General features: G+C 43.1%; 1 protein-coding gene across 2 annotated transcripts in view; it reads left to right on the forward strand.

The window, feature by feature from the left end:
• Positions 1-17644: 17644 nt before the first annotated feature.
• The window catches only part of PPP1R1A (protein phosphatase 1 regulatory inhibitor subunit 1A), a 138955-nt gene continuing 134495 nt past the window's right edge, over positions 17645-22104 (forward strand). The window contains exon 1 of one of the 2 annotated variants that reach the window (XM_075591711.1): positions 17645-17845. In XM_075591711.1, the coding sequence (XP_075447826.1) occupies positions 17765-17845 (81 nt within the window). In that variant the 5' untranslated portion in view covers positions 17645-17764. The remainder of the gene's footprint in view (positions 17846-22104) is intronic. The other variant, XM_075591710.1, reaches the window with a different exon arrangement.

Consider the following 22104-nt stretch of genomic DNA (forward strand, 5'->3'; position numbering starts at 1 on the left):
AATACATATATTTGAACGCAGGCAGCGGCGCGAAACGATGAATTTCTTTATCTTCGCCGCTGTCTGTCGGCTCCCCTCTCCCTGCCGTGCGCGCGCGCGGCCCTCGTATTTAAAAGGCTGACTAACGTCAGCCAACTAAAAATCCTCGCGCGCGATGGCGTAGCGCGCGCCCGGCACTATACAAAGTGCCTTAGGTTGTATGTGCACAGTTGAAAGTATATAGCATGGGTGCCCCCATTAGGCAGCTTTGTTAGTGTCTGTTTATGGAGCAAGTTACTCTGGTTGATGCCATTGAACAGAGCAAAGCTCCCGGCTACATCAGATAGTACTGTGATCAGGCTGTGCAGCCGATTTACCCGACGTTGGGAAATTCGCTTTCTTCCAGGGTCGGTGTTACTAGCGTTACAGACCGCCCCTTTAAACTCTAGGGTTCTCATGGCAACCAGAGTGACGCTCATTAAAAAGGCTGCATTTGTTTTGATCCATATGTAATGTGGATGACAGTGTACATAATACTGTCTCATTTTCCTGTGAAAATTAAACAATGTGAGATCGGTAACATAGGATTAACACTTAGTTAACCCATTAGATCAGCACTTAAAGTCATAATGTGTTTTACACAGTGTACTAAAGTAATTGAGGTATCCTTTATAGAAAAGGGGTGTAAACGAAACCCTCATTCAAACCATGAGGGGACAGTGTGTTTAACGTATAGATCCATCGAGCTTCACGTTGCAGTAAAAGTCTATCCCAATTACCCTTTCTGATGTTCTGTGGTATGTGATCTATACCTTGAAATGTGATACATTTTACATCGCCAGCATGTTTATTTCTAACACGGCGTGAAAAAGGAGTGTCCACACGGTCTCTGATCCCAGATGTTCCAGTACTCGTTTTCTAAACTCTCTCCGAGTTTTGCCAACGTATTTTAATCCGCATGTACATGTGGCGAGGTAAATAATGCCAACCGATTTACAATTTATAAATTGTTGAAGATTATATGTTTTAGTCCCGTTACGGTTACTAAATGTTTTGCTGTTAGTAACAAAATCACATGCTCTACATTTATTGTACGTCTTTATTTATATAGTGCCATTAATGTACATAGCGCTTCACAGAAGTAATCAAATAAATAACAGATAATATAAATAACAGATCATGGGAATAAGTGCTTCAGACATAAAAGTAACATAAAGGTAGAGGAGTCCCTGCTCCGAGGAGCTTATAGTTTAATTTATGGCACTTATAGCACCCAAACGTTTGTTTGCCCAGCCATGTTGCTGTGGTATTCTTTCTAGAGAAATGACCCCTGACTAGTAGGTCTTTGAGATTTCTTGATCTCCTCCAGATAATGCTTGGACGTGCCTTTAATAACTTTTTAAGATCATTATCATTCGTCAGAACATGCCAATGTTTATCGATAGTGGAGTTAATGTCCCTCCATTGGGCATTATAGGATGTTATACATCTTATCTCCTTGTTGGCATGTTCTCTCTGGCGATTGGTTAGTAATGTGGCCCTAGGTGTTGTAAGAGCCCTGAGACATGCCGACTTAATGCTAGTCTTGCTGTAGCCGCGTTCAGCAAAGTTTGTTTTCATTATCTCTGCTTGGGTTTTAAAGTCTCCAATGTCAGAGCAATTTCTTCTGATTCTGAGGAACTGACCTGTTGGAATTCCTCGCTTCAGGGATGCTGGGTGGTGACTGCTAGTTTGTAAATATCAGTTGGTAGCCATGTTTTTTTTTTATAGCTTGATGTTGTTAAATGGCCACCCGTTGTCTTACTTATGGTGAGATCAAGAAAATTGATCTTTGTCTCACTGACCTCTGATGCTAATTTTAAATTTATTGATGAGATTGATGAGGAGGGGTTAAGGACACGCCCAGAAAGCGGTGTGCTCAATGTAGAGGGTTTTTAGCATAAAAACATACATTTAGAATATGAATTTAGATTTTCAACCAATGGAGTATCAATGCTATGACACATGAAATCTCATACTTTCAAATCAAGACAAGAGATGGGTGATAAATTAATGCAATCAAAAAGTGCTAATGGCGTAATGGGAACAATAAAGTGTTAATAAATGCAATATAGTATTAATACCAAATGCAATATTGTCCTGTGAAACAATGTCCAAAAAGCTGCCTAAAAAGTCCTGCTGGCTGTCTCACAACCAGGTGGAGTATAGCAACAAAACAGACCTTTCTGGTGCTTGGACTATGGAGAAACAAAAAAGTCCTTGTGTAGGATGTAGATCTTTACAATATGGATAATTCCAGATCTTCAGAAGTCAAATGGAGAACTTTCGCCTCAAGAAATAGGAGACATAAAAACAATTTGCACCACCATAATGCATTATCCTAAGATAGAGCCAAATGACTGATATGTATCAGGGATATCGGCAAAGGTATCAAGTTTAATACACCATATGGAAAAAAGATTGTTAGTCACAATCTACATATAAAAAATGTACACCTGTACATAAAAATAAATATGCACTTAAAGTACAACAACATAAAAACGTCCGCCGATTGTAAAAATTGAAATCCTACTCACAAGTGACCAGGACATAAGCCTTAGTGTGGAAGTATCACTGGCGCTTGAATCACCGCTCGTTGGCTGGTACTGGGTCCCGGTCTCACAGGTTGGCCTTGCGATCCTGACTCCTCCGACTCTTCGCCGGTCGGCGTCTCCTGCTGGCGTCACCACAGAGTTTCTTCCTGCTACAGTGTCCGCACTATGCACAAGCCCTACACGTTTTAAGACTTCAAATTGCGGGTCTCTTCATCGGGGGTATGGACTAAGGAAGGTATGTTCAGCTATTTAAGCCACATTAATCACTAGTTTATTGTTTTTAGATGGTTTGTCATTAGTCAAATCCGGATATTGCGATAGTCCTTGTAATATCTACAGGTGCGCCGATTAGTATTCTAAAATTTGCCTAAAACTTGCCTTGGAAAATCTGGGGCTATAGCCAACAAGATCCAGGTACATGCTGCAAACATTTCAGTGACCTTTCTGCAGAGACTAATGGCCCATTGGATTGCAGGAGTCCCTGGCAGTCCCATTCAGTTTGATCCCATTCAGTTTGAATGAGACTGCCAGGGACCCCCGCTGTTAATCCGATAGGCCATTAGTCTGTCTGCAGAAATGTTACAGCATGTACCCAGCATGTTTTCAGCATGTCCCCAGTATGTACCTGGGTCTTGTTGGTGATTGCCCCAGATTGGTTTTAGTGTTAGCACTACAGTACATAAACTGTTTGGATTTCACCTACAGTATGATTTATGCATCACAATATATAATATGTACATCACACTTATATAACATATATACTATTCAAACTATAAAAATAAAAGTAGTTACTCTAAATGATGTGTACTTTGTGTAGGTTCCATTGTGTACCATTCATCTTAGATATATGGTAAGGAATATATCCAATTAAAAGGTGATGAAAAGAATAAATGGTATTTTAACCATCTATATACAATTTATAAATGTCTCAAGGTGTAGGGGAGCGAATGTGTCAATATGTAATAAAAGATAAATAGGAACGCAACACAGTGCAAATAAAGTCCTCAAAATTATAAAGTGTTTTTGTAGAAACTCTGTCAAGTGGCGACTCACGTGGTTTCAATCAAAATAAAGCATTTCAGAGATCAGTGGCACTGGGCTTGACTCTAGTGTAATGAAGCTGGAACCCCAGTCGGGACAAAATGTACAGTGTCATAATCAGACACTTTAAAAATGATTATGTCACCGGCCTTGTTACTCCCCACTACCTCAATTTCAGACCTCTCAGTCACAGCACACTGCTTCCAGGTAAAATCGTCTGTCAGGACCCGGATGTATGTCCTGACAGAAAGAGGGTCTTTCGCAGTCAGCACAGTGCAGCGTAGCGCAGCTATGGAAGGGGAGCGATCAGGAGTCCTCTGGTGACATCACATGGGCGACTCTACGCAATTGGTGGACAGCTAGGGAGAGGGCGGGGCTCAAGAGCCTATCAGAAGTTGTTTGAACTGCTGCTTTAATTCCCAATGACTCGACTTGACGCATGCACAATACCGGAAATAATAGCATCATGTTATTTTTCCCCAGAAAAGAAACTTTGACATCAAGCGGAAAAAGGCAAAAGGAGGGATTTCGATGGACCTACCGTATACTGTAATATCACTTTTTTGAAACGTTGCTTGCGCAATGTGAATCTGATTTAAAAATCCAAGTACTGTAGGGAACAATTTAGTGGCAGTGCAATTTTTATTGATTAGGATAGAATAATTGTGGGTTTTATAGAAAACCTTAAATAGTATGCTGCTGTTTTCATATTCAATACTTTTTTTACATTGTACTGTAATCATCACTACTGTTTGACGTTGCATTTTGCAGTATAATTACAATACACTTGCATGTTTAATTAACTCTTTTAAGAAACCCCAAAAGAAAAATGTATATCTTTTATTCTATATGTATTATTCAATACTTTCAATTTTGCTAGGCTTTCTCTTGTTTTCATACTGTTTTTATTTAATGCGCATGCGTGTATAGTATGTTTCATTGGAACCTTATTGAAACGCATATGCGTGTCATCACATTTAGGTGCATGCGTGTATGACTTCTCATTCAATGTGAATTTTCAAGTCTGAAAAAAAACCAAAACTTTTTTCGTTTCTCAACATGAGCTTGCATAACAATTTTTGCTATTCTGAGAATCAATCACTACTGTAGCTTTTTAATTCTACACTAGTCATGTACTGTACGTACTTTATGAGGTGGGTGGCATAATGTGATTTTTATTTGGGGGTGTGGGGTTCAAAAAATTATGATGACCTGTTGAAAATATTTATTTGAACTAATTATCCAGCATACAGCTCTCTCCCCCACCCCCCCACCCCCCCCCACACACACACACACAATACAACACGCACAGCACAAACACACACACACACATTCATAATACAACAGACATATGTAGCACATGTCCCCTCCCCCCCTTCTGGGAGATTATGGCTGTGCAACTGCTTGGTATAGTGCCGATTACCTGCATGGTACAGGAGAGATGAGTTTCCCACGATGATGTGGTGGTACAGGGCAGACATTTAGGGATCCCTCTGGTTCTTCTCTTTGTGGTGTCAGCGCCTCCAGACATAGGGTGCTCAGCAGTGCCTGAAGGGGGTCCCCGCTATGACAGTCCTTAACCTCTCTACCTCTCTCAATACAGACTGCAGCGGAGCCAGAAGTACAAATGAGGATGTTCTTTATTACAGCAGCCACTGCTGGTGTTATTGCAGCGTATGCTCAAGTTGATAGGGTAGAACCCTGGCTTCTGGATGGTACTGGCCTGCGGATAATGGTAAGGCTTAGCTGGATTAGGTTATCCCAGCCGGGAGGAGACATTCTCCAACACTTCCTACCCCAGGCAGGGGTGGGCTAGAACTAACTGAAGACACTATATACAAGGACAAATGGGGAAAATAGGGTGCTCAACCCCAGTATAACTTCATCCAGACATAAAACATCTTAGAAAAAAGTCCCCTAATAGAGCAAGGAAAAAAGGAAATGACGCGGCGGTCACAGCTCCTCCAATCAGCCTCACGCATATAGAAAAAATAAAAAACTTTATTGATAATTCAACATGAACAACAGCAACTGGACACTCTGACGCGTTTCGTCTGGGATCAGACTTTTTCAAGTGGGAGTGGGCATAAATGAAAATGACCTGTGAGTCACTCAAGGACAATAAACAATAAAGTTTCCACTCAAGGTAATTCAAATATGAGTACTCAGCTATGACAGTCATAAAGAATGAAGGTAAGTTTCTTACCCACTCCCACACTCTCTGGGGATATGTAGAGGCATGCCAGCTATGGAAGGAAAATCCAGTAATAGTAGAACACGAAGCAAATAGCGCACAGCCAGGGAGTCAGGTGGTAGATAAAAAAGTGAACTCCATTTATTTCAGTGCATGACTGATAAAATCATCACCCCAGGGGCAGGAGAAACTCTCGCCACAGCGCTGCCAGCCCCCCCTCACAGCGGGCCCGGCGCCATTTAGGGGAGGGCTCTCGTCCCTGCAGCGTCCGCCACAGCGGGCGCTGCAGTAGCATGCGGGGCCTCAGCCTAAGGCACCAGTGCCCTAAAGCAAGATGGCCAAAGAAGCTTCAAATACCCAGAAGCAAGATTGCCTATATGGCCTCAAATTGCCTTCAGCCAAGATAGACTGAGATTGGTTACACCTGGACTAGGCCTTTATAAGGAAGCCATGTGCTCTCAGCCAGTGTCTGACCCTTGTGTTCCTGGACCCCATCTGGTTTTCTGCTACTCTTTGTCTTCTCTGTATCGTTGCCTGGATTGGACTCTGTATGCTGGTCTCTTGACCTTGGAACCATGACCCCAACTACGCTGCTACACTCGGTCCCGACCTCAGCCTGTGACCCGGATAGTCTATTCAATCTGGAGAGTAGCATCGTCACACTTGCTTCAGTATGTAGATGTCTAAATTGTTGCAGATTGGGGAATGTTGCAGAAGAGATTGCTTCTGTCTAGGTCTACCGTACGTAGCAAAAAAAATTGGAATTAACTCAATTCCTAGGTAGCGCCTAATAAAAAAATCTATTTATTCTCACACTAGACAGTAAGACTCAGTTAGAGCAAGGTAAGCCTCACCTTTATTCAGCAGTTCATAATGGCTGATTTTCTTTCAAAGAAAATTGACTTTAAGGATTGGGAGAAGGACTCAGAGAATATACTTTCACAGGGGAAAAAGGACACAGACATAAAACACTAAAGGTCTAGAAAAGCTATGTAAACAGCATTCAAGACTGTGGTGGGAAATCACCAGTCTACAGATTTACCTGACATCCAACCTAATTCCTAGAGGATTACGAGCTAACCTCAGCCCATCTCATTATATACAAGATAGGATACAATCCCAAGATTTAATAGAATCACTAAGTAAATGTTCATCAGATCAAATGCAACTGCTAGTGGACCATAAGCGCAATAAAACGAAAAATGCTAAATATAGATTTAGAGAAACCAATAATAGAGAGAGAAAAATCGAACAAGATCATGGAGCTTAAAGAACATGAACAATAATTACGAAGACATAAGAGATACATGTCAAAGAACTTAAACAAAGAAAATACATCCAAATACATACAAAAAAACTTGCCTCCCGAATACATTTAATAAATCCCCCACCCCCTGAATACATATATAAAAAACACAGTTGGAATATATGCAAAGAACAACCATACCCTCCAAATACATACAAAAAAAACTCACCCCCAAATACATAGAACTCCCCCCCCCCCAAATAATACAAAACACACACTTACCTTGGGGATGGTCTCCCATGCTGTGTGGACTTCTCTATCATGCCGGTGGGCACGCCAATATCAGAGTGAGGCTTTGCACAGGACAGTGAGGAGGCCGCAGCTGGGGAGAGCTGGGGCCGATGGCCATTCGCCTGACAATGCAATTGCGCCCAACTGCTTTGCCAGCTGCCAGTAGTCTTGTTGCCACCGTGCTCTGGCCCTGGCTCTCCCCAGCTGTGGACCTGCCTCACTGTCCCACGCGGGCCTCTCTATGACGCCAGTGCCCACCAGGCTTTTCTCATGCTGCATACCAGAAGCTGGGCCAACATACCCAATTAAGCCATCTCTTGAGGGATAAGAGAGTCCCCTAAGTATTCCCATATAACCACACATGACGTATAATAAACAGAGACAGCAGTTAGTTGGGCGGGGTCTTGGTGCCGGGTGAGAGCGCTGGGCCTCTTAACTTCTTCGGCATCTCCTCCAGCTATGCCGCGTTCTCATGGCAACGCTCCGTCACAAGGAGAAGATGCAGGAGAAGGTAAGAGGCCCCACGCTCTCCCCCGGCAAGCAGTTTAAATGTGCGGAAGAGCACGAAACTAGAGCAAGCTTTACAATACAGCGACTCCAAAGATATTGATGCTTCAGATTTGTGCAGAGAAATGCAAGACAAAGATGTATTGAACTTTGTCTGCAAAAATAAGTTGACAGATAGTGTCCCCAACACATGTATTGCTCCCCGCATCCTTTTGACCATCTCCGTTTATGTGGCCAGTGGTGAGCAAAGCTTTTCCAAGCTAAAGTTAATCAAAATATACATTTGTTCCTCAATGATGCAAGAAAGACTTGTTGGGCTATCCACTTTGTCAATAGAACATGAAATTGCACAAAACATTGATCTGAAGAAACTTGTCTCTACCTTTGCTAAACTGAAACCACGGAAAGTACAATTCTAAATTCTTGTTCATTTCTAGAAGTACATATCATGTAAAAAGTGTAGGGCAAATGTAAAATCAGTATCATAGGGTAAAAGGGGACGATAGACAGCACTCTTATAGTGTTAAATGTATGCAACATTGTGTACGGAACAAAAGGGGACCCTTATTCCCCTGTATAGTACTAACAAATCTACGTAAGTACCAGCACTCACTGTCTAATAGCTAAATGATGAAAACAGTTGTAATGCTGAAAATACATTTAATAATAAAACAAACCAGAAATAAATCAAATGTGTTTGCAGAAACCAGTGTCACAAATGGGCATGTCACAAAGTGAGGGGTGAGGGGGGAAAGGAAAAGGGGAAAAAAACATGAAACACAAGGAATATACACAAAAAACGGAGAACGGAAATGTATGCTAGGGGGGCGACGTTTCGAGGGACTACCTCTTCATCTGGCCCATGCCCCCTGGTCCAAAAGGTCCCAGAGGTACTTCCCTAAGCCTCCCTTCCCCTACAACTGGTCAAATCAGACACCCCTGAAAATAGATAGCAAACATACAGTGTAGGCTAAATACAGCTAATAGCAGGGCAGCAAGAATCCACTAAAGTCAATGCCAGTAGTTCAAGCACCACAAGACACTGTAGGCAGTAGTACAGTAAAGTCTGAAAACAGCTTGCAAAAAAGCAGCTTGCAAAAAAGCACCAGGAGTCCACAACAGTCAATAAAAGGTTAATGGGAGGCGCAAATAAAAACAGTAATCAAACCCTCTGTGGCTCTGCTCCTTGTGCTCCTCCCATTAACATTTATTGACTGTTGTGGACTTCTGGTGCTTTTTTGCCAGCTGCTTTTTTGCAAGCTGTGTTCAGCCTTTACTGTACTACTGCCAACAGTGTCTTGTGGTGCTTGAACTAGTGGCATTGACTTTAGTGGATTCTTGCTGCTCTGCTATTAGCTGTATTTAGCCGACACTGTATGTTTGCTATCTATTTTCAGGGGTGTCTGATTTGACCAGTTGTAGGGGAAGGGAGGCTTAGGGAAGTACCTCTGGGACCTTTTGGACCAGGGGGAATGGGCCAGATGAAGAGTTACTCCCTCGAGACGTCGCCCCCCTAGCATACTTTCCGTTCTCCGTTTTCTGTGTATATTCCTTGTGTTTCATGTTTTTTTCCCCTTTTCCTTTCCCCCCCCCCACCCCTCACTTTGTGACATGCCCATTTGTGACACTGGTTTCTGCAAACACATTTGATTTATTTCTGGTTTGTTTTATTATTAAATGTATTTTCTGCATTACAACTGTTTTCATCATTTAGCTATTAGACAGTGAGTGCTGGTACTTACGTAGGTTTGATCATCAGTATCATGTTCTACTTTTGTAATCAAAAATAAATCTGTAATTATAAATGCAGATTTTTTCTTCACACGCACAATGTTACATTTTTTTTTTAAATGTGAGGGGCGGGGGGCACACGGCTGAAGGTTCACCAAGGTTGACAAATAGCCTTGCACAAGTCCTGGGAGAGCACAGCTTTTGAATGGGATTGCTTTTCTCTATCTCTACCGTACTTCATTTTTTTTTTTAATTAACCAAGCCCCAGACACCACCTAATAAAAAATTAGTTATTCTCACACTCTCGGAAGATATAAGACTGCAGCAGGTCTTCCCTGAAATACCCGTATTATCATACAGACAACCTCATAATCTTAAGGAAATTATTGTGAAGAGTAATGTATTAAACAATATAACGGAATGCGGGACAAGACCATGCCAGGACGCAAGATGCAAAACCTGTGCAATGCTCCACACAGTGGGCACAAAACAAATACCACACAGGAGTACAAATCAAAGGAAGGTTCACCTGTTCCTCCAGCAATGTTGTGTACCTTATCATGTGCATGAAATGCCCAGTGGGCTGCTACTACATAGGTGAGACAGGGCAAGGGCTAAACAAGAGAATGTCATTCTATCCCTATATACCAATAGGGGCTACGTAGTATCCACACACATTTATAGTAATGCAACACCCTCTTACATTTGAACACCTACCAACACCATTGCTATACACTCCCCCTCCCCACACACCTTTTGTAAAGCGCTGTATACACTGTGGGCGCTTTATAAATTTATATTTACACACATCCACACATAGACATACACACATAGACATACACACACACTCCTACATCACAAAGATTCAGGGACGATTTAACACCTAAAGTCGTAAATCGCATACTGCACAGGGGGGGCGGGGGATAGTTTTCATCAACAGATAACATTCCAGACTATTTTAAAGTAAAACTTTTCTTGCTTTATCCATTGTAACACCGCTGGAAGAAGAGATCAGTGTATCTCGAAAGCTCGCACAAATAAAAGCATTTCGTTAGCCACAGAACGGTATTCAGTATTTGTTTTTGATTATATATATATATATTTTTTTTTTTATATATATATATTAACACAGAAGAGAGAAAATCCCAAAACAAGCACTCTGATCAAAATTTGGAAAAATACAAAAAGGTTTATTTAACATGACTTGGTAACAAGAGCAAAAAAAAGAAAATAATTAAAAATACAGATTAAGACCAAACGAGAATCCAAGAGCAGCCTACAGCAACATATATCACAAGAACCACTCACACTTACATGCACAAATAAATAACAACAACAACAGCAAAATAACAAACAGTGCTAGAATGACCTGGACACAAAGATGAAAGGGAAAATCCCTATACAGACAGTGGGATCACAAAGGATCCCGCTGAGAGTAAAGACCGGCCGGTCTGTATAGCAACTGAGAAGAGCTCAAAACAAAAGTGAATACACTTGGTGGAATAGAACACAGCATAGCTCAGATCGTTACCAAGTCATGATAAATAAACTTTATCGTATTTTTACAAATTTTAATCAGATTGCTTGTTATGGGATTTTCTCTCTACTGTGTTAATATATATTTTTTTCCCATAGCACCGCCACATCACTATATTAGTTATACATTGTGTTTTTGATCTTTATTTATTATTAATTTATTTTTGATGTGGTTATTTGTGTGTCATATAAATATATATATCAAAAAAAGCCTGCAACAGACCATGAATAAGAAGTGCTAAAACCAGTAAAGTAAAGTGTACAGAATCAACACTACTGGCGGTGCTAGGGATGATAAATATGTGAAAACAGAAACAAAGAGAAAAAAGATCCCAAAATAGCACTCTAGCGTACAAAAGTATCAAAATGTATTAAACACATAAAACATATACAAAGGATCCACAGTGTCCCCAGGACTGTCTAATCTTAGAACACTGATAATAAACTAAGCTACACACTGGAAACAGCAATATAAAGTCAGTACTGGTAAATAGTAAATTAAAGCCATTGTATGACGAAGCTGAATAAACCATGAGAAAGCTGAGTGTGAACAAATAGAAACACACAAAAAAAGCTGTGTGTGCTGTGCACGCGCATAGTAAGTGAAACTTCTTTGACTTTTGTCACAGAAATTGTATTTGTGTTGGTGATGTTTTAATTAAAAATCAAAATACAAGTTCATTGACAAAACGCAAATAAATTTGACAGAATGCGCGTGCTCGGCACACATCCCCTGTATTAGCTATTTGCACTGATTGTTCGCGTGTGACCGAGTGTGCGCGCGTGTGACCGAGAGTGCGCGCGTGTGAACGAGAGTGCGCGCGTGTGACCGAGTGTGCGCGCGTGTGACAGAGTGTGCGCGCGTGTGACTGAGTGTGCATGCGTGTGACCGAGCGTGCGCGCGTGTGACCGAGCGTGCGCGCGTGTGACCGAGTGTGACCTTACATATCCCCTTGCACATCACCCCTCCTGCACATCACCCCTCCTGCACCTTGCATATCCCCCTGCACATTACCCCCCCTCCACATCACCCCCCCCCCTCCACATCACCCCTCCTCCACATCACCCCTCCTCCACATCACCCCTCCTCCACATCACCCCTCCTGCACATCACCCTCCTTCACCTTATATATCCCCTTGCACATCACACATCCCCCCTGCACATCACACATCCCCCCCTGCACATCACATATCCCCCCCCCCTGCACCTTACATCACCCCCCCCCCCCCCCCTGCACCTTACATCCCCCCCCTGCACCACCTCAACTCACATCACCTCCCCTCACCCCTGCACATCAGATCACGGCGGCAGAGCAGAACGCCGGCCTCCTCCTGCTCTGCTCCGTGAGGCTAATCAGGCCCCGCTCCCTCAGTCAGCGGGAGGGCGTGGCTTGAGCGCGAGTGCCTGTACGCAAGTGAGCCCAGCGGGGGGAGCTCTGTCTGAGTCTCCAGCCCGGCGGCAGGGGAGTCTCCCGCCCAGCGGCAGGGGAGTGTCCAGCCCGGCGGCAGGGGAGTGTCCAGCCCGGCGGCAGAGGAGTCTCCCGCCCCGCGGCAGAGGAGTGTCCAGCCCCGCGGCAGAGGAGTCTCCAGCCCGTGTATCCTGTGGCAGCAAGCCCACCTGCGGAGGTATGTGTATGTATTTATGTGTGTTTGTTTGTGTCAGTGTGTTTGAGTGTGTTTGCTCCGGGGGCAGGGGGACTTGCAGGGTGCCGCTCAGTTCAAGCAGTAGATGCTGCCCCCATCACCGTGCAGCGGAAGCACTCGCCCCCGATGGAGTACAGAGCTACTGCTGTAATTTGAGCTTGGCGTGCGGCTGGGACAGAGAGCGGGCCTGGTCCCAGGAGCCAGTCGGGTTGTAGCAGGAGAGATGGATGCCCCGGATGCTGCCCGTGCCCATCTCCAACTGGGGGAAATTGCTGCCGGCCGTTAGGAGCGGCGCCGGCGGCTATCGCCGCCGCATATGTCTGCGGCCGTGTGGGGGGAGCGGGGGCCATTAGGAGCGGCGCCGGCGGCGCCGCTTCTGATTTTTGAAGCGGGTGTGATGTCAGTGTTGGGGTTGGGCTGAGCCAGAACACAGCCCGGCCTCAACTGCCAGCACTGACGTCACATCCGTTTCATTTCTGTCTCCACAATTCTTTTTTGCCCCAGTTCGAATGAGGTGCCACTAAAGAAGTTTCACTTCAAAAATTAGTACATATGCAGAACCTGTAGTGTGGAGGCAAACAATTCGCCTCTAAACACTAGGACCGGCCGGTCAAAAAGTACTGAGTGTAACAACTCATAAATAAATGGCATGTTGGCATCATAGCAAAAGCATACATAAGTGGAATCATACACAGGTTGAAATACACACACAGTGTAGCAGCAAAGCTATAGACAAAGGTCAACACACAGCTAGATTGTACTTAGCACTGGTCCAAGGAAAAACAAACAGGAAGCTGTACTGTATGTCTGCATGTGAAGGGAGTCTGTTCAGAGTAATCAGATCGCCGCAATGTGCATGCTCCGTGAGCGATATAGGCGCCAAATTCAAAACTGCAGCTGGAAAGAGTAGGACAGCCAGGGGCACCGCCGGATTCCAGACAAACAAAGGAGCCCCGGCGCGCACGTTTCGCCACCTGCTTTGTCCGGGGGCTTGACGTAATGGCTAATTAGAGCTGTATATGTAGTTGAAATTAATGTGACGTGGACATGATCTAATGAGTGAGCCAGCTGGAGACACCACAGCTGATAGAATTGCGTCATGGCTCCTCCTTGATGGGAGGGGTAACTGGAGCAGGTCTGAAATGAAGGCAGACATGAGTAATATAGGAAGGAAGTATCTGAAACACAAGAAAAGCGCAATTCTAACATGAAGAAATTTAACATGCTAGAAGAGCTATACATAAGAGCCAAAAAGCCAAGAATTGAGAAAAAGATTGTCTAAATGTCTTAAAGGAGAGAATAAACTCCCTATAATAAAATGTCAAATATTCTCACAAAGGCTGAACAGACATGAAGACTCGTCAGAAAAACTAGTACTGCCCATACTAATATACATGCAGGTCAATGTGGGAAAAAAGGACAGATGATACAAAGGAAATGTATAACTTATATAAAAAATAATTACAATAAACAATTAAAGAGAAATAAGTAAAATAGGAAATGGATTAAAAAGAAATGAAGAAGCAGGAGTGCATAAACAATGCAACGTGAGTGTCGCTGGATTGTCAAATTGGGGACCTTGCTACCCTCAGGTATGAATGAGTACATGGGGTTTGCAATGTTCCTATGACGGTCTAGTGCACTCATTTGATATATAATATCTGATTAAATTTGATTTATTGTATCTTTTACTTTATATCTTTTATTTTATTTATTTCATCTCTTTTGGGCATTTAGAGTTCATATTATGCCTATATCGCTCACGGAGCATGCGCATTGCGGCGATCTGATTACTCTGAACTGACTCAGTTCACATGCAGACATACAGCTTACTGTTTGTTTTTCCTTGGACCAGTGCTAAGTACAATTTGGCTGTGTGTTGACCTTTGTCTATAGCTGTGCTGCTACACTGTGTGTGTATTTCAACCTGTGTATGATTCCACTTATGTATGCTTTTGCTATGATGCCAACATGCCATTTATTTAAGCTGTTACACTCAGTACTTTTTGACCGGCCGGTCCTAGTGTTTAGAGGCTAATTGTTTGCCTCCACACTACAGGTTCTGCATATGTACTAATTTTTTGTTTGTTTCTATTTGTTCACACTCGGCTTTCTCATGGTTTATTCAGCTTAGTCATACAATGGCTTTAATTTACTATTTACCAGTACTGACTTTATATTGCTGTTTCCAGTATATATATATATATATATATATATATATATATATATATATACATGTAGAGGTATCAGTACCGTGTTAGCCGAGCTTCAATAATCAAAAAATAAATAGATGATACCGTTCTGTGGCTAACGAAATGCTTTTATTTGTGCGAGCTTTCGAGATACACTGATCTCTTCTTCCGGCGATGTTACAATGAATGAAGCAAGGATAACTTGAAAACAGTGTCTCTTGGAATGTTATCTGTGCTTCTCCTTCCCCCGGTGTGGATGTGTTTTATGGCTAGAGGTGTCAAAGGGTAACTGAAAGCAAGTGAAGAAAGAGTGTGTATGTGTATCAGTGTGAATAAAAATGAATGGAGAGCCCACAGTATAAACAGTGCTCTACACAAGGTGTGTGTGGAGTGAGAGGGATATAAATGGTGTGGGTGGGTGTGGAAATGTGAGAGTTTGTAGCACAACTAAAAGTGTGTGTGGATACTATGTGGTCCCTATTGGTGTATATGGATGGAAAAATAAGGAGTATTAGTATGTGTGAGAGACAGCTGTGTGTGCATACATATAGCACAGTATGTACAGACATGGCCTATAGCGCTCATGGGAAGATGAGCGCTATAGGCCATGTCTGTACATACTGTGCTATATGTATGCACACACAGCTGTCTCTCACACATACTAATACTCCTTATTTTTCCATCCATATACACCAATAGGGACCACTAAGTATCCACACACACTTTTAGTTGTGCTACAAACTCTCACATTTCCACACCCACCCACACCATTTATATCCCTCTCACTCCACACACACCTTGTGTAGAGCACTGTTTATACTGTGGGCTCTCCATTCATTTTTATTCACACTGATACACATACACACTCTTTCTTCACTTGCTTTCAGTTACCCTTTGACACCTCTAGCCATAAAACACATCCACACCGGGGGAAGGAGAAGCACAGATAACATTCCAAGAGACACTGTTTTCAAGTTATCCTTGCTTCATTCATTGTAACATCGCCGGAAGAAGAGATCAGTGTATCTCGAAAGCTCGCACAAATAAAAGCATTTCGTTAGCCACAGAACGGTATCATCTATTTATTTTTTGATTATATATATATATATATATATATATATATATATATATATATATATATATATATATATATATATATATATATATATATATGTTATGGTGGGTAAAAAAAAGTTACAAAAACCCTCCACAGCAGAGCATATAGCAAATGGAAATATTACTGTATGCTCATTTGCATGTCTTAGACAGGTCTGCAACCCCGACTTTCACCATTATCACCCAGTTCACAGCACTTCCACTGCAGCAAGGGATTCTGGGAAATGACATAGAAATGAGCACACAGTGCCACTTTTTGCTTCAAAACCATTTTTAACATGGTTCCCTATAGGCTTAAGCTTGCTGCATGGTCACAGCTTTGAGCACAGCCAGGGTTCATTTTTGCATAGCCAGTATAACCAACCCCACACTGATGAGACCCATTAAGGTCGAAACGGCGGTCTGTGGGTGGGTTTGCTGGCTATGCATCTTAACCCTGGCTGCGCTCAAATGGATTTGAGGCAAAATGTGACAGTGTGCTCATTTGCATGTCATTTCCCAGAATCCCTTGCTGCAGTGGAAGCATTGTGTGCTAGGTGATAATGGCGAAATATTGGTTGCAGACCTGTCTAAGACATGTGAATGTGCCCACAAAAGTGATATTTTTATTTGCTATATGTTTTATGGTGGAGGGTTTTTCGTCACTTTTTTCACCCACCATAACTTATCTAATATACTGTATACACGCACACACTTATTACTTAAGTATTAGGTGATACCTTTTTTATTTGGACTAACAATTGATATTATAAGACGAGCTTTCGAAAGTATTGCAGATCTGAGGAAGAGAGAATAAGTCTCAAAAGTCTGTTCAAGAATATAAATTGTTAAATAAAAAAGGTACCACTGAAGTATTCATTTAATCTGCACTATGACATCTGGACTAACACACCTTTTTCTATTTAATGTGTGTATATATATGTGTGAATATACATATATATATATATATATACATATATATATATATATATATATATATATATATATATATATATATATATATATATATATATATATATATATATATATACATGTAGAGGTATCAGTACCGTGTATCTCGAAAGCTCGCACAAATAAATGCATTTCGTTAGCCACAGAACGGTATCATCTATTTATTTTTTGATTATATATATATATATATATATATATATATATATATATATATATATATATATATATATATGTACCATGTTAGCCAAGCATAATAATCAAATACGAATAGACGATACCGGTCTGTGGCTAACAAAATGATTTTATGTGTGCTGTTACAATGGATAAAGCAGAAAAGGTTTAACTTAAAAACAGTGCATATTGGAATTGCAAGATGCACTGTTTTTAAGTTAAACCTTTTCCGTATATATAGTTTTTTTTTTTAGTATATATTTTATACACAACAACACACAGGCAGGTATAGTGTGTATATATACACACACACAAGCGCACACAGAGAGAAACATACAAATACACACATATATTTTCCTGTGTACAGTATGTGTATGCGAGCCTGTGTAAAGAGGAGGGGAGTAGGGGGGATACGGGCTGGATAAGCTCAGCCAATCCTCCGCTCTGCTCTCAGTGTGAAGACAGGAGGAGATAAGGGGCTGGCAAAATCCTTCTAACCTCAGAAAGCAGAGGCTCAGCAGCAGAACCGTGCAGGGAACTCAGTGACCCCTGGCTGAAGCAGGCACATAGAATGGAACACAACAGTCCCAGAAAGATCCAGTTCACTGTTCCACTGCTGGAGCCACATATGGACCCCGAGGCAGCAGAGCAGGTGAGGCTCAGGTCTGATTTCTGAACCGTGAAGCTTTGTTCTGTTCACAAGGAGATAAGGGAGGAGAGCGGAGGGGGAGGCAGGGAAAAATAGTCTGAGATAACTGCCGGAGACAACGAGGGGGGAATAAGAGAGATAGGTAAAGGTGTGAGTAAAAGGGAGAGCATTAGGCAGGCAGAAAAGCATCTTACAAAGGGGAAGAGAGAATGAGAGACTGGAAGGGGCAGGAGATGATAAGGGGAGTGCGAGAAATGACAGGAGAAAAAGAAGGAAAGAAAGGAGGAAAGGATTGAGATTCGTCTGATTACGAAAAAGGGGACAGAAGGAGCAGAAAATAAGGGAGAGACGTGGCAATGGCAAAAGGGTGGCAAAGAAGAGGGAAGGAGTAAACACATTAAAAGGAATGGGAATAAAGAGCAAAATGAATCAGAGAGAGAATATCACACGAACAGAAACAGAAAAGGTCACTGGAAGATAAAGGAGAAGTAAATAGAGACGTGTTAGTGGAGGTGTGAGGATAGCATTGTAAAGGTCATTCCAAATCCGAGAGCTCCAAAGTGTAATTACATACTGCTGGAGGAGGTTTATAGTGTGTGGGTGAGTGTGCAGCTGCATGCTGGTGGTATCGGTGTGTATTTATGCAGTGTCTGAGTTGTGTGATTGTGTATTTCAGTGTATACTATGTACATGGATTTGTGCTAGTGTGTGCTACTACTGTTTGGGGCGAGTACCTGCACTTGGGACAGTTATGTGGTTACACGTTTTATAAAGTGCTTATTGTAAAATGTTCTGAGTTGTTGTTTTATTTATTCTTTTATTTTGGGCCACATGGTATGTGTTTTTGGAGTTTAAGTGACAATGTAAGATTTATTTGTGATATGCATCTATCAAATTATTTAAAGGTCACGTTTTTTTTTTGCCTTGCATTAGGATATTGTACTTTAGGGTCTATTTATCAAATTATCCCTGCTATAAAACTGGCAAAATTGGAGCAAACACCATATTTTATCAAGGAGAAAGTAATCCCATAGACCATTTTTTCATGTTTTAGTTTGTAGCATACAGTATGTTTTGCATAAAATGTTGCATCTGGAAGAGTGCAGGATCCCTTCATCTTCCTGTTCATGTATTACATTAACAGTGTTACCTTTCTCGTTATTTAATATTTTGTGTGTGGGGTGAGAGACCAAAAATCAAAGAGGGACAAGGAGGGGGAGGGCAGGAAAAGCATAGAAGCACAGGGTAGATTTGCTGATCAAGTGGTGTGTGGTTATATATACTGTAGTTGCATAGTGTGTCATTTGATTTGTGTGTCATAGATTACCTTATATCTTATATCAATTATATTTTTATATATATAAAAATTATATTTTTAATGTATGATTAAAAATTTAGCTAGGTAATACAAGTTGTGGAGACTTCACCCACTGGAGGAAAATAAAGAGATGGAGATGCAAGTGAGGCTAGGAGAGAGCATAGGAAGAAGGAGAGAATGTCTCAAATGGGAAATTAAGATCTGTGAACTGAAATAATATAGTGTAAGAGAATAATATATCCCTAAATGCACCCTACCTAGCATCCACCTTTTCTCCTGTCTTATAACGTCCTCTCACTCCTGCCTACAAGACTTCTCCCTGCTGCACCCTCTCTATGGAATTCCCTACCACGCACCATCAAACTCTCCCCCAGCTTTCAGATGTAGCCCCCTTTCCCTATGCCTAAGGTCTCGGTCCCGCTGCGCTCGTTGGCGCGGGCGGCGGGTCGCGAGTTCCCCACCAGCAGGGGAATCCTCGCGAGCCGGTCCCGGTCCCCCCTGGCTGCACAGAGCACTACACGCTGTAGCGCGTCAGCCGCTGGAGACACCAGAGAATGGTGTTTCCTAGCGTTGACGCGTGACGTGTGTGGCTGTGAGCCAATGGGGAGGGGAGGCTGCGGGAGGAGGAGAGGCTTCGGGGAGCGGGGAGGAGTGTGGAGTGAAAGCAGGTGAGTGCCTTTCTCTGTGTGTGTGTCTGAGTGCGTGCCTGTCTGTGTGTGTATGTGTCTGAGTGCGTGAGTGCCTGTCTGTGTGTGTGTGTGCCCGAGTGCCTGCCTCTGTCTGTGTGTGTGTGTGTGTATGAGTGCGTGAGTGCCTGCCTGTGTGTGCGCGCGTGTGTGTGTGTATGAGTGCGTGAGTGCCTGCCTGTGTGTGTGTGTGCGCGTGTATGAATGAGTGCCTGCGTGTGTGTGTTTAAACTTACCTTCCAGCTCCAGCCCGAGTCCGTGGAGGGAGGGGGGGGAGAGTAGCGGGTCCCTCCGCTCAAGCCACGCCCCCCCTCCCTGTCAAACCGCCCACCTCCCGCCCACCTCCCGATCAAACCTCCCACCTCCCGCCCACCTCCCGCTCCGGCTCCCGCTCCCTACAGACCGCAGATCGCGGTCTGTGTATCTCAGCGCACCGCCTGTCAGCAGCGCAGGTGCGCTGACTCTGGGAGCGGGGCCTTAGCCTAAAGGAAACCCGCGAGCGACTGCGCGTGCTGCTGTACCTGTCTGCTCACAGGAGGCGTAAGCTTCCGCTTCTGGGAGCCTGGGATGAACTCTTTCTCTTTCTGTGCAGCGCCTGGGGGATCCCAGCGTGGGCGGGATGGGTCTACACCAGACACAATACAATCCGAAATAGCAATATAACACCACACCATATAAATGTAACTGATCTTTACTATACAAAGTGCAATGCAACAATAACACACCCAAATGATAATACACTGCTGTAATACCCAACACCCCAATGTGTTTCCCCCAAAGTACTGAGGGTGCCCTGGGCACCTAAACACCCGGTGTCCACAGAACAATCCCACACCCAAATGTGAGGTAGCGCTACCCCTGTGAAGTGATGGAGCACGGTGGGTACCTTCCTGATCACAAGCCGGACCAGGGTATATTGACAGTAGGATGCTGTATTAGGTCCCACGTAGTGGGGCGTCCAAATATTCCCCTCACACCTTGTCCAAGGAGTGGTCCACATGGTGATCTCCAGTGGAAGGATTCCTCTCCAGTGCAGCAACCGTGCAGCCGGGTCCCTATCTAGCGCCTTCCCTACAATATGGAGCTATAGTGGCCCAACGACTAGCTGGGGCCTAGGGGGCAAGGTCTAGGCCTAGTCCAGGAAGCTACTGCTCCCTGGAAACTACCTTCTTCCTTGGATGCCTCTTTCAGACTGCCTATACTCTGTTAGTCCCGCAGAGGATATCCTTAATTCAAGATGACTGCTCCGCCGCTCTCAAAGTCCTTCTGGTACTTGTAGTCCTTTAAAGCCCCTTCCAGGCAATCAAAGATTGCCACCACTTCATTAGCCACTGCACATGCGCACCGAGCTCCACAATTGCCGCCGCCACCTCTCCCTGATCTCGTGGGGTCCCGCCGAGCAGCTGGCCAGTTCCCCACACCGGGGCAGGGTAGGGGACTCGGCTACACAGGGAAAAGGGAGACCAAAAAGCACACCAGCACAAACGGAGCAGGAAGAAACCAGAACAAAAAAATGATTAAAAGGGCACTTTAATGTGGCAAAAGACCCACTCGGCTACACAGACATTTAAAACTCTCTGAAAACTCACTTTTTCCAGGAAAACTATCTGGCATATCTACCTACATGGCATATCATATCTACTACCACCCTTCCCCTCTAACCCTATTGGGTCCTGCTGTGCTAGTGTGGTTGAACCAAACTCCACGCTGACACCCCTAAACCTAAATGAGATCAGCTGTGCGGCTTGACCAAACTCCAAAATGATGTATACTCTGTCCAACAACGAGCCGCGACTTTATCTTTTGTTTCAACATTGCCCCTATTCCCTCTAGATTGTAAGATCCTGTGAGCAGGACACTCATTTCCTTTTGGATCTGTTTGCGCTTGTTTGTCCTTATTTGGTATGTCATTCTGTTTATGTAATATACATAGCTCTGTGCCCCCATTGTACTGTGCTGCGGAATATGTTGGCACTTTACAAATAAACCATAGTAATATATATATTTATATATATATATATATGCTGCCACATCTTTAATTGAGTACTGTTGCTGTTACGCCCCATAATTATAGCTTACAGTAGGGGTGCGCAAAGTTTCTGAGCTAATTATTATTTAACTTATATCAGCTGGATATCACTAATATAAATATGTTGTGACCCAAGACAGGTTCCTCCTCTGACGAAGTTGCACAAACGCAACGAAACGTGTTAGGTGATTTTTCAGCTCTAATCTAGGCTGCAGCAGTATGCTACAGA

The sequence above is a fragment of the Ascaphus truei genome, chromosome 3 (assembly GCF_040206685.1).
Source record: "Ascaphus truei isolate aAscTru1 chromosome 3, aAscTru1.hap1, whole genome shotgun sequence".
Taxonomy (NCBI): domain Eukaryota; kingdom Metazoa; phylum Chordata; class Amphibia; order Anura; family Ascaphidae; genus Ascaphus; species Ascaphus truei.